The sequence below is a fragment of the Typopeltis vanoorti genome, chromosome 3 (assembly GCF_054136105.1).
Source record: "Typopeltis vanoorti isolate ZY-2024b chromosome 3, IOZ_Tvanoo_1.0, whole genome shotgun sequence".
Lineage (NCBI taxonomy): Eukaryota > Metazoa > Arthropoda > Arachnida > Uropygi > Thelyphonidae > Typopeltis > Typopeltis vanoorti.
Window position 1 is genome coordinate 65,216,426 of NC_143551.1, and position 13,354 is coordinate 65,229,779.

At 33.9% G+C, this 13,354-nt stretch overlaps 1 protein-coding gene across 1 annotated transcript in view; it reads left to right on the top strand.

The window, feature by feature from the left end:
- The first annotated feature begins 8,249 nt into the window (after positions 1-8,249).
- The window catches only part of LOC150108220 (death-associated protein 1 homolog), a 50,386-nt gene continuing 45,281 nt past the window's right edge, over positions 8,250-13,354 (top strand). The window contains exons 1-2 of the mRNA XM_090415668.1: positions 8,250-8,635; positions 10,625-10,727. Coding sequence (XP_090271794.1) covers positions 8,581-8,635; positions 10,625-10,727 — 158 coding nt within the window. The 5' untranslated portion in view covers positions 8,250-8,580. The remainder of the gene's footprint in view (positions 8,636-10,624; positions 10,728-13,354) is intronic.

Genomic DNA, 13,354 nt, shown 5'->3' on the forward strand with positions numbered 1-13,354 from the left:
CCGAATATTCAAATAATTCTCAAAAGTTAAAGCATATTTTGATACAGCCACTTTACTTTAATCGTTGAATATAATGATACAGAGATTATAGCCTTCTCACCGACCCGAATTGCTAACAAAATTAAAATGAATTTTAATTAAAAAAAAAAATCAGCTAACGCCTATTTGTTCTCGTATAGGAAGTAGGCGGGGCCGTTAACCCTATCTAACTTTGGGAGACTGAGTGGGCAGTTCAATCTCCACTGGTAGCCAATCAGAGAGATAGCTTCGCCAAGGCTATCACTGATTCATCGGTACAGTGAAGAAGGCGCAAGCTAGTGCCGCTATCTCGTGGTCGCTAACCCTAACAATATTTTTAATGTCTGAAAATAGTGTGAGTTCGACGGTCGATTTTCTTGAGTTTACGGGACGAAAAACCCGAGTTTCCGGGAGAAAAATCCCGTGCAACAGATCGACTAACTTGGGAACCGGTCGAAAAAAGGCTTAGAAAAATTTCCTCTAGTCGGCGACTAGATTTGAACCACCAAATCCTTTCTTCGTGCGGTCAAGCACCAGAGAGTGCAAATGCCACTTCAGTAAAGTGGCGTTTGCACTTTCCGGCATTTTTTACTATGTAAAAATTGTTTACAAGTCACTAAATTCTTAGTGACTTGTAAACACTTTTTCATAATTTTTATAAGTGGAACTATCTTTTAGGAAAATAAAAGAAACTCAAAGATAGATGAGAAAATAAGAAAAAAATTCAGAAATAATTAGAACATTTAATATAAGTGTTCAAAAAATAACTTCTTTACAGAATAACAGGAAATAAATTAAATTACATAAATATACTTGGAATTTTTTAAATTAAAATTTTAGGGTTTTTGATTTCATATTCACAAAATTAGAAATAATGGTCTTAACGTCTAATTCCGCACATATATCATTTCCAATATGCTATTAACGCCAAACTAACAAGCCTTTTATGTGACATACTTGTTCTTAAGTAGATTTTAATCAATTTCAACTTGGAAAAGGCGTTCACCGCTCGCTATACTAACAGGTAAGGTTAATAGTATTCTTAAAGCAATTGAAAAGTTAGGGAAATATAAATTATTGGACTCAATAAAATTAAGAATATCGAAAGGGTTTTGAATATTTAAATTATCCTTCCAAAAAATATCCCGAAAAGCACATAACTCGTGATATACTTCTATTACATTTACGTCTTTATTATCGCCGTCCTTCAAGAGAATCTTTAAATAGTCACATTTTTTTCGTAAATCTTCGTTATTAATTTGCAGTAATGTATACAAGAAATTGAAATTATCATAATATGTTTTTAGTTGTTCAAAACGTTCTATTAACGAACACATTGCAACGTCTAGAAGTGTATAAAACACATTCACTCTATATTTATCTTCTGGTTATTGTGGCGTTTCGTCATGAAGCTCGTAGTAAAATTGTCGTGTCTTCTTTCGTCGTCGAACTTCCGTACCAGTTTTTAAATTCTTGTTCTCCATCCACCTCTTCACTCGGTTATTATGCCGTTTTTAGAACTTTAAAATTTGTATCTTATCGATACTCTTTTTATTTTTAAGTTTTCGATAGATTCTAAAGCAAGTGTATTTTTTCATAAGTTCATAAGTAAGTTCATATTTTGGTCTTGAAGCATTTTACTCCCTAGCCTGGTTGGCCGAATGGTTAGCGTGTCCGCTCTCGAGCCAAAAGGCTGCAGGTTCGAATCCCGCCGTGGGTATGGATGTTTGTGATTGTACTACAAACTTTGTGTGGAAAGGGAATCTGCGACCCTACGACTTATTGGTAGCAGAAGACATCATTGACAAAACCATGTGAGGTACGGCGTCTACGGACGTCAAATGTGAAGCATTTTACTCACAGGGTTTATTCTGTTAAGTAAATCATGCCAAGTTATGAGTGCAAATAAATTTGTAGTCCTTTATTTTAACACATAATGTTTGTGCTTCATGCTGAGTTTCTTTATTAAAATTTTCATTATTTAAAATTTCAAAAAGTGCATCGTAAATTTCAACTAACTGATATCGTAGAGGGCGGATTTCATTAATTTTACATTCCCATCGCGTTTCTGACGGCTGTTTCAATGTTAAATTTTTACGAACTTTAAAGGATCGCCCAACGCTGGTAAGAGAATGAAAAGAAATTGTATATTTTTTGAATAATTGCAAAAAATATTAATGCATCGTTAATGATTAAATTTAGAGTATGAGCAGCACATGGCACGTAAAAAGCTTGAAGATTTTTGTTCAAAAGCAAATTTTGGAGCCCATATTTTTTCCGTTTCATATTTGCCCCATTCTCATACCCTTGACCTCGCATGTCTTCAATGGGAATGTTCCATTTTTTCAGTTGTTCCATTATTGCTGCGCATAAATCACGTCCTGTGGAATCTGATATATCTGCAAAACCTAAAAAGTTTTCCCTGATCTTGACAATTCCATTGTCACAGGAAACAAAGCGAATAATAATGGTCATTTGTTCTGTTTTACTTGCATCAGGTGTGCAGTCTAAAATTATGGAATAATATTTAGATTTTCGAATTGATAATAAAATTGTATCCCTGATTGCGTTACTTAAAGTTCCCAATATTTCATTTTGACTTTCTTTACTCAAATAGTGTACTCTATTGTTTCGTTGTACGGCCCAATCAACATGATTTTCCATAACGGGATCAACCTTCGCAAACAGTTCGACTAATTTTTTAAAAAATTACTCATTCCTTTCATATAATTTATCAGATGATCCGCGAAAAGCTAAATTTTGGCTACCAAGGAATTTTATAATTTCAATCAAGCGTTCTGGAAAAGAAACACTGGTCCAATGTTTCTCTTTTCCATTTCATACATAGCTTTGAGTCTGGCAATCAATAGTATTTTTGTTTTTTAAATTTTTATCAAGTTCCTTCCATTTTAAGAAATTTTTCATATGAGTTAAACTAGTCTCATGTTTATGCAAAGTTGTACTTACATTTCTCCAATCGTTATAACCTTCTACAAGACTACGTGATTCCGTAGGTGCGAAAAGTTTGCAACAAAAGCAAAAAACAGAATTTAAAGTTTCGGAATAAATGAGCCATGTGCTTGGCATGAGCTCCCCGTTTTCCATTTTTCTATTATAATACGTGTCGCCAAATTTACGACCATATGTATCTCTGGGATATATTATATTTTTCTTTTGAACATGCCCCATTTTTTCAATTAAAACAACTCGTAATTTTTCATCAATATTTCCCCATTCACCTAGATCTTTTAAATTTACAGATCTGTTGACCACGAAATGTGTTAGTTTCGTGATCAACTACAACTAAATCGTCTCCTAACGGTTTTTCACTTAAATCATGCGTCTTGTTATCTTGTTCAATAGTACTTTCATGCAAACTGGATGATATGCACGGTTTCAACTCTGATTTCTGATGTATCGAGTTGGTTACAATCTGCATCAGAATATTTTAATATTTTAACAAATTTATTAAGAGCCCGAGTTTGTTTCTTAATACCTGCCTCTTTCGCAGCATGACGCTTACGATTTTGTGCACCGAATAACTTTTTTTAAATTTTTGATTCCATTTCTATTTTATATCCACAAGAAATTATTACACAACGCGACATAGAGACGAAATAATAGCCGCACTGCCCTACTGTTTGTAGCCTACTGAGATGCATACCATATGACTGGTTAACTAGCAACAAATGTTTTGTACGAAAATTCGAAAAGACTGCAGTAGACACAACATTCTGCAGGCAAGCATTTAACCTGCTCTCGCTGCAAAATTGTAAACAGCCGGCTGATCAAAGAGGCGGCAATATACAATTTTTAAAATTTTTATTCGGTGTATGCGGCCTTATTTATTTTAATATGATCATTTTAAGAATTTTTTGTTTTTATGATAAAAATTTTGTTTCTTAAAAATGAACTTATGAACCGTGCCCCTTCGTAGCGACGCCCGCATGCTCTTCATGCCCGCTTCCGCCGGTCCTGCTCACATTTCGAATTCTTTAGCATTATATCCCATCAAAGTTTTTGGTTTACAAAGTTGTTTAATTAATAAATGAAGTTGAATAAATTAATTAATCAACTTCATTTGCTGCCTGTGGATCTTCTATCTCCATCAATTATGTTAATTGCTTTTTATTTCACTTTAAGTACATTTTATCGATTCCAAACTTTCTAATAGTTAGTAGATAATTTTCTTTTCTGATTTTGATGTTTGCAACTCGAACTACCTTTCCTTTTCCAACTACATTGATCAGGAGGGTAAGGATGCCAAGACATTTGCTATCACCCAAATAGTTAACATGTTTACCGTTATATCAAATAACCCTAACCACTCTCCAAACACTTGGTATCTTCCTCACTACTGATCCTTCCTAAATGTGTTGTGGATGCTGTTTGCCCATCGGGCAATTTAATCTCCAATATGGTGCTGATTTCTTCTCATACAGAGCAAGATTTACACAGGCACTTACACTTCATCAGTGTGGCATCCTTATAGATTATAATGATGCCACATTGAAATTATCTTCGTGAACTATGTGCTACTTCATTTCCTTCCTTAAATTAGATATTCACTCTTCTAGTCCAAACATTTGCACTGAGCATACCACAGGTACCACTCATTGCTGGAACCATTCATTCCCATTTCACTTTAAACTGCCTTGGTCCTCCAACGAGTATGTTAAGGCTGTTCAAGAGAAAGCACAGCATTTCCCAGTTGTATTTCATCCAAATCTACATCCTCTTTTTTTAATTTATATCAAAGTCAAACAGCCGCAAGAAAAACTATCAACATATCCACAACATATTTTGAAAGGACCGAAAGTTGGAAATTGACATTATTTCAGATGACAGTCGTCATTTCTGTTGTTTTTCCAATTGTTAAACTCAAAATCTCCAAAAAAATCACTAAAGTAGAATTTGAAGCTCTTAAAACCCTTAGAAAAAATTATGCTGGTCTAATAAAATAAAAAAAAAAGCAGAGAAAGGGAATAGCATGATCATTCTCAACACAAAAGCAACAGAAATGTTTACGAACATGGAATGTTCGTAAACATTTCTGTTTACATAGCTACAGGCCAATCCTACAATGCATTCTCATAGAAATACAAATACTTTGTTAAACACAAGATCGATGGGATGAAGATTTAAAAAAAAAAAATAGTTTGATGCTCCCTAAACCTACATAGCTATACTGCATCTAAAACTCAATCAAGGCATCTTTTGTAAGTTTCATTGTAGATGAAATGAGTTCTTCCACCTGCCTATTATGCAAACAGTTTGCGAAACTGTTGATACGCCATATATAAATTCTTTATCTTTTATGTTAAAAAACTATATGGACCTGTTTCCTTTCCTGACAGGGAAGAAAAACAATGTACTTGAAATTACTATGAATGTACTAATAAATTCTTGAAATGGAAGAGTAAAATTTGGTGGACACAATGTTACATATGCCAGGAACCGATTACTAGAAGGTTACTATCACTCCACTCTATGAAAATGTGACCTTTAAAATTGTTCAGAAATATTCATGCCTTAGTAGAATTTAAACTTATGGATCTCAAAGTATATGACTGCTCATTTAGTTTTTACCAAGGCTATACAGAAACATATTCTAGCATATACAGAAACAACACGGAAAGAGGAAACACGAAATGGTTGTAAGGAGCACAGATTTTGGATGTTGGCAAATAGCAAAAATGTTATATGGTCTGTTAACTAAAATGCCTGCACTTCAGCAGTAATCATCGGAAAGAATCTAAAGAACACAACATGAAATTTGAATTTCGATTCCATTAACTACGATTCTAGCCATGTGAATTTCTTTGAATGATCTTTGAAGCATTTTGGCCGTTGTTATTGTTAAAGATAACAACGTGCCTCTTCATAGTTGTGTTAGTTCACAAGCTTTGCTGCATTTCCAATGTACTATATACTATGTCCAAACAATATGAACAATATACTATGTTCGATGTCTCAGTGCCTATTTCAACATAACATATATCACATCTGTGTGATAGGTTAAAAGGTTGCACTTGTGATGTGAGCCATTTTGATGTTCTTCAAAATACCATTCTTAAACCTCTTCTGGATGAATCAATGTTTTCTTCAAGGTCTGCCAATGAATCTCCAAGCTATGGTTCTTTTTTTAAAATTCTTTCATTTTTTCTTGAATAATTATTATTAATATCTGAGACCTCCAGAGAGTCAAGGGCAATTTGACTCTCTGGAGGTCTCTAGTGCATAACCACTAGGCTAACCCATCCAGGGTTAGCCTAATAGTTATGCGCTTCGCAACTATATGCCTGAGAAAGGAGTGTCATGGACTCCTGAGTTCGATTCTCATCGCCGACGTGAGGAGCTTAAGGATCTTTCTCAGAGATAGTCAAGTTAGCCGGTCTTGGGTGTGGACAGCAGGGTTTTTCTCCCCAGTTTATCTGGGATTTTTCCTCCCGTAAGCAGGCAAACCGGTCTCGTAAACACACGGATTACAATCAGGAATACTTAAGATCCAGCCATAGGCCTGATTCGTCAGATATGGCGGTCAGTCTGGATAAAATTTGGGTGGATTGAGATCGTGCATTACTTCCCCGTAAAAGGGGCCTCACGGCCGTTATATCATCATACGAATAAATAAATAAAATAAAAGAGTCAAGGATTCACGAGGCATGCTATACATCACCCGCACCGCCTGTCATACTTTCCCTTAAATTCATTCACCCTAGATGCACTCATACTTCAACAGCAAATTGTTCCACTCACTCACTCACTTGCTGCTCTCTGAGAGAAAAAAAAAAAAAAAAATAGTTATTTCCCCCTTTCTTAACCGCGAACACTAACTTAACTTCCATGGATGCCCGTCTTCTCTCCCTACCTTCCATATAACGAAATTTTTCATCAGACGATATCCTGTAAAACTCATCCAGAAGTTTGTTGACCTCCATCATATCATCCTTTTCCCCCAATGCTAGTCTGTAGTCCACATACTCGCAATACGTCCTCTTAATCTGAATTTCATAATCCAAGTCAAGAGCTTATATTCCAATCCCATATTCTCCAGTTTATGCAACAGCCTTTCACGTGGTATCTTTTCAAAATCCAACATTATCACAGTGTATCCATTCTCTTTATCCAATTCGACTGTAATACTGTTATAAAATATGAGCAAATTGCTAAAACATGACTTTCCTTTAGTAAACCCATGCTGCTCCTTGCAAAGTATAGCTTGTTTGTCCACTCATTTCTGTATGTGAGTTCTTGCCAACTTCTCTAAAATCTTCACCATCACACCAGAGATACTGATAGGTAGGTGGTTAGACATATCGATTTTTTTGCACCACCCTTGTTCAACGGAATTATTATACATTCTTTCTATTCCTGTGGTATCTTTCCTAAGCTGAAACTCAATTATATAAAAATGCCGAAGGTCTAGAAAATTCAGCTGAACATACCTTTATCGTAAGTGCTGATATTTCGTCTGTCCCTATTACGGAATTATTATACAGGTAATGCAATAGCTTTTCAACCTCATTCTCATGCACCTCTAACTGTTCATCCAATACATTGTGCACCATGTTACATAACGTACATACACCTGGTTGATGTATCTTATGAAAGTACCAGTGGCGTAGCAAAGTGGGGCACCCAGGGGGGGGGGGCTTCCACCCAAAGAAAAAGGAAAAAAAAAACACTAGAAAAATTTCTAAAAATCTTTTCCTAATTAAAATTCATATTTAATTTTTTTTTATTTATGTTGTGTCGTGTTTTCTATTTCTATACTACTGTACAGAAATAGAAGACTTTTATTTCTTTCCCGAATGCTGATATCATATCTTTTAAGAATGAGCGCTTCAGGCAATTTTATTCCATTTATTCATTCACTCTTCTCCATGAGAAAAATGCATCCTTTTTTTTTTTTTTCTTCCTTGCTTTCTGCAATTTTACTGATGTTTCAGAAACTCTCTTTAGGTCCACCATAACCTTTTTTATATATATTTTTTCTCTTAAAATTTTTTTGTAGAATGTGTTGATTAATTATAAATTATAAAGATATATATATTTAATTAATATTTTTCTGTGTTTATTTATTTTTAAAGTTTGTTTAATATGTTGAATATTACTGTTATTACTGTCAGACATGCTTTCGTGATCCATGTTTATTTACTCTATTTGACAGTTAAAGCTTGTCAACGCATGCGTGAGTTTCTTGTGCATAGTTCAAGAGGCTTGGTATAGAAATATGTAAAAGTTGATTTGTTTGTGGGACTTTGCGCGTGTGTGTGTTACTCTACTCGTGTGAATGTATTCATGTTTACATTCTTAATGATAAGTTTTCCATTATTGAAATTTATATTATAATAGATAACGAGTACTACTACTTCGAAATTCGTTTTAATTTCTTCATTATTTAGTTAAGTCGCTGTTTTCTTTTATTCGTTGAGCTTAGTAGCATTCTTTGGTCGTAAAAATTAAAATTTCTCATTATCCACAATATTCTTTTACTTTACTTGGTCATAAAAGCAAATAGAAGATTCGTTAAGAAATAAAGGTGAAACAGTGTTTGGTATGTTTCCGGAAAATACTATTGATCCAAGCTTAAAAGTTGGGCTTCATCCAGCAGGTAAAAAAGGAGTAATGAAGTTTAAGCAATAATTTTTTTTTTAGATATTACAAATATCAAATTGTTATTTAAATGACCCATCCTTGTTTTTTTTTTTTTTAAATTGGTTACTTGTATTGATTTAAAATGTTGGAACAGAAGCTGTGAACTATTTTTTTCTTGCGTCACCGTACTATGAATAAAAATATCCGATTTTGATGAATGAACGCTATTCGAGTTAATAAGAGTAGTACGAATTTTTTTAGGAAATATGAGAAAAACCGGATTTAAAACTAATGTTACATGTAAGAAAAACTGTTAACTTAGGGCTTCTAGTAAACATTTTTGGATGTTTAACTTTATTTATTATTTGCCCTCCCATGATGAGTCCTTCCAGGACTCATCATGGGAGGGCAAATTTGATAATAATAATGATAATAATGACACCTCCACGGAGGCGTCCTTTAATAATAATTATTTGTTCTACTTCTGCTGCACATTTGCTCAAAGGTTTTCGTTTGGGTGGGAAGAGCGAAATATAGTAGGCATTCCTTTCCCTGTTTATGCCAAGTTCTGCTACTGGAGGAGGATTAAAAATGCAGTCAATACTGCATTTTTAATCCATGTATGAAGTATTTTCTTAACATATGTGTATGCACTAAGATTACCTAGTAGTAGGTAATTTTCTTCATCCAATACAAGATCGCTCTGCTTATTGGGGGTTGAAATGACTAAAAAAAGTGCCATGTTTAGTTTCTAGAGCAGAGTTTTCATATCTAGACCTTAGCTCAACTGTAGTGTCAGTATGAAATAAATTTATGCTCCTGCATGAGTGGAATTGTGAAAATAATAAAATGCATATACATCAAAAAGGTCAGAGAAATAGCAGAATGTGCAGTGTGTTTTTCCAGCATAGAAGATAGCATTGGTTTTCCTTCATTATATATATTTTTAATATACAGTATATTTGTTGTATTTTTTTTGTATTTATTGTATATTTAATATATTTTATAACATAGGCACATATAATATAGTGCCCATGAGTGTAGTTGTCATTTAAATGAAGTAAATGTTTGGAAAACAAAGATAAGATGCAGTATATACAATTGGTTGGAGGAGAATAACTTAGAGGTGAAGATTTTTTTGGAATGATTGTGAACAAGGACCTGAAATTTACTGACTACATTGCTAGAATTGTGAGGAAAATACAGTATATATATATATATATATATATATATATATACCAATGATGAACTCATAGCTATGTAGAAGTAAAGAGTTGAGATTTGCTGTACAGTGCATTGATCAGGCCACATGTGAATTGCTGTATGCAGATTTGGCTAACTGGTTTTGAAGGAATGAAGATGCTTTGAAATGGTTTAGAGAAGAATGAGAAGAATAACTAAGGTGCTGTGTTTTTGGAATGTTGGATGTGAAGAAAAATTTAGGACATGGTATTGGCAGAGCCTGGTGTATAAGAGGAGAGGTGTATAAACAGGACATAAGTTGTGTAAGAAGAATGTTATCTGAGGAGTGTAGAGCAGGTCTCTTTGCACATAGAGCAATGAGCTGAGTCAGAGAACATAAGGTATTGTTAGGTAAGTATTTTGTGTGTAAATAATGAGAGACTTCCCATCATGAGTCTCTTCCAGTTATTAATAAAAGGATATTGATGTGGTTATCGGTCCTGAAATATTCAGACTATAACTGATAATATATTTTCCTAATATCACAAATGGAAAAGCAGAAAAATTTGTAGGAACTTTTTCAAAAAATAAAAAGAGCATATTTTGTAGAATAGGGACTTAGAATACAAACTGTTTATTATAGCTAGAACTTGGATAAAAAGAAACAGGTTTATTTGCTTGGGATTATTGATGATGCTCTTTGTGGGTTTCTTGAAATCTTATTTGGAAGAGAGGGAAAAAAAATTCCGTATGTATAAATTTATTATATATGAAAGTTTAGTTATGACTAATATATATATATTAATGATTATATATGATTTAGTAAAAGCTGGCAATATGAGGGTCACCCAACATAAAGGACAGCCTCATGAAAAAACTACTGAATGCAATGACTCGGAAGAAGGAATTATTAATGCCAAAATCAGGTACTTATATTTGATTCATATTGTATACCATATATTATAATAGATAACGAGTACTACGTAGAAATTCATTTTAATTTCTTCATTATTTAGTTAAGTCGCTGTTTTCTTTTATGACTAAACAAACACATGTAATAACCACAGTAATAAGTTTTAATAAGTAAATATTTCATCCTAAGTATCTTAGGACATTGTCAGTACAGTTAATTCAAACAATACTAGGAATAACATAGAGTTAGGGTGCATGATTACAATGGAATCCCAATATGCATGCAGTAGCATGTTCTAGAATTTAATTAAAATATATCTGGAGAAAAAAAAATTACATTAAAATAAGATAACATATATAAAATTATTTTACATAATTTTGTATGACAATTTCCTACTAGGTTCTTGCTACTTTAAGAATAGCAAGAACGCCATTACGATTTAGATTTGGTCTGTGAAGTAGGGCTTCAGCACTTTCTTTAACTTCTACATAAAAATTTATGTAGAAGTTTGGTCTTTTCCCAATGGATCCTATGGTTTGGGTTTTCAACTCCGTGTTGTGCAAGGCCAGATTTCTGTGGTTTGATAAGACTGATATGGTCTTGATGTTCTGAAATGCATTTATGAACAGATCTACCTGTCTGTCCATAGTAAGACAATTTACAGGAGCATGGAACCTCGTACACACCAAGTGGCATCAGAGATGAGAGTTTGTCTTTAGGAGAAGGTAACAAGTTATTGATCTGGTTGATTGGTTTGTAGGTAGTAGCAAGTTTGTATTTCTTCATAATTTTTGAAAGACATTTGGAGATGCCTTTGAAATATGATATGGGAATCCTATGGGCTTGTTCTTGTCTAGGTTGATATGTGGGGAAATGACTGATGATTTTTTGAGTTGTTTTAAGGTTGTATCCATTTAGTATGGCTGTATTTTTGATTATTTCCAAGTCTTGGTTTAGAGATTCTTCAGAGGAGTAGAATCTGTGTGCTCTGTTTACTAATGATTTAATGATGCCAAATTTTTGAGATGGATGAGGAGGGGTGGCTGACAGACAGATACCAGAGAGTAGTATATGTTGGAGCAGAATCTAGGAGAATGAGGATTACTAGTAGAATACTCCAAAGTTCTGTACTAAGGCCACTATTTAATTTATATATCAATGATATAGGAAAATATTTAAGGAGGGATATTCAATTGTTTGTTGCTGCATGCAAAACTGGGGAGAGCAATGGTTGGTAAAGGTGATGTAGATATCCTGCAGAATGATTTAAATAAATTGGTATTGTGGGCAAAGGATAACAGTTGTCAATTTAATGTTGCAAAATGTTAAGTTACACACTGCAAAGGTACTGGAGTTCAGTTTCAAGGGCTGTGTCATTTGAACAAATAGTCAAATGCATAAGTTTTGAAATTCTTCCTTTCTGTGAAAAATAACCAGAATAAATGGCAAATCTAAAATAATCTAAATGTAAATAATTCAAAAATGTCAGAGGGTAAAATGTGACTTAATAAGATCAAGAGGTCTCAGTCAAAGGTACATTGGTAAACGATGAAATAATGTCAAGCTGACTGATGTCCGAATCTGTCAGGATTAGATTTTTTTAAAAATTATTATTATTATTAATGTTTGGTAGTTTGTGCATGGTCTGTCAATTCTTGGATGAATGGAGAGAGAGATTTCTCACGTTAGCTTTGGGTATAATATTTATTTTTTTTATTTTTTGTATAACCTCTTTGTGCTATATTCCACTTCTGTCCTCTGGATCAGCCTTCCTCATGAAGTATTCCTAAACAATTACAAATGGAAGCTCTTCAATAAAACATCAATGAACTTCTCTCTCGGTCCTCATCTGCACCTCACATGTAGACTGATGTGCTTGCATGACCTCTCGTGTGTGGGATTAATATTAAAAAAAATATATATATGAATTAGTGTTCTTGGGTTTAACTTGAGAAATAGTGAAATAATTCAGAGGCTGGTAACCAAAATTTGATAGTTCTGCAAATCCCCTTATGAGAGTAGGTTACAAAATTTGATAAATAGAAAAGAGGAGATATGATAGAAACATGACAGTTATGTTGAGAAATTCAGTACATAACAAAAGGGGAAGAGAACAAGAAGTTACCCCTGGAAGACGAGTGAGAATGTGATTAGCAAGGATGCAAGGACTAGACTTCTTGCTCGGAGAGTAATTGAGTGGAATTCATTCATAACTACCAGATAGCTGTTGTATTATCACTGAATGAATTTTTGGAGAATGATAAGGCACTGTATGAATGATGTAATGAGTCTTTGGGCAATGAAGATGACTGGATAATAATTATTAAGATAAGATCTCAAGTAAGGAATTCTCGGTTGCAATGAATTACTTTTCATAATATGGCCGGGTTGGTCAAGTGGTTAGCGTATCTGCTCTCCAGCCAAAATGATGCGGGTTTGAATCCTGCAGTGGGCATGGATGATTGTGACTGTGTGAAAATACTAGTGGTGGGGGTCGGCACTAGATGGCATTTATGTAGATGATGAAGGTAGTTGCGATTGGTGGAGATGGAGAGTTGTAGAGTAGGTGCCCTCCCTCGATGAGTTTTAGGACTCCCTGGAGGAGTTGTGTAATAATAATAATATTGCATCTTTTTAAAT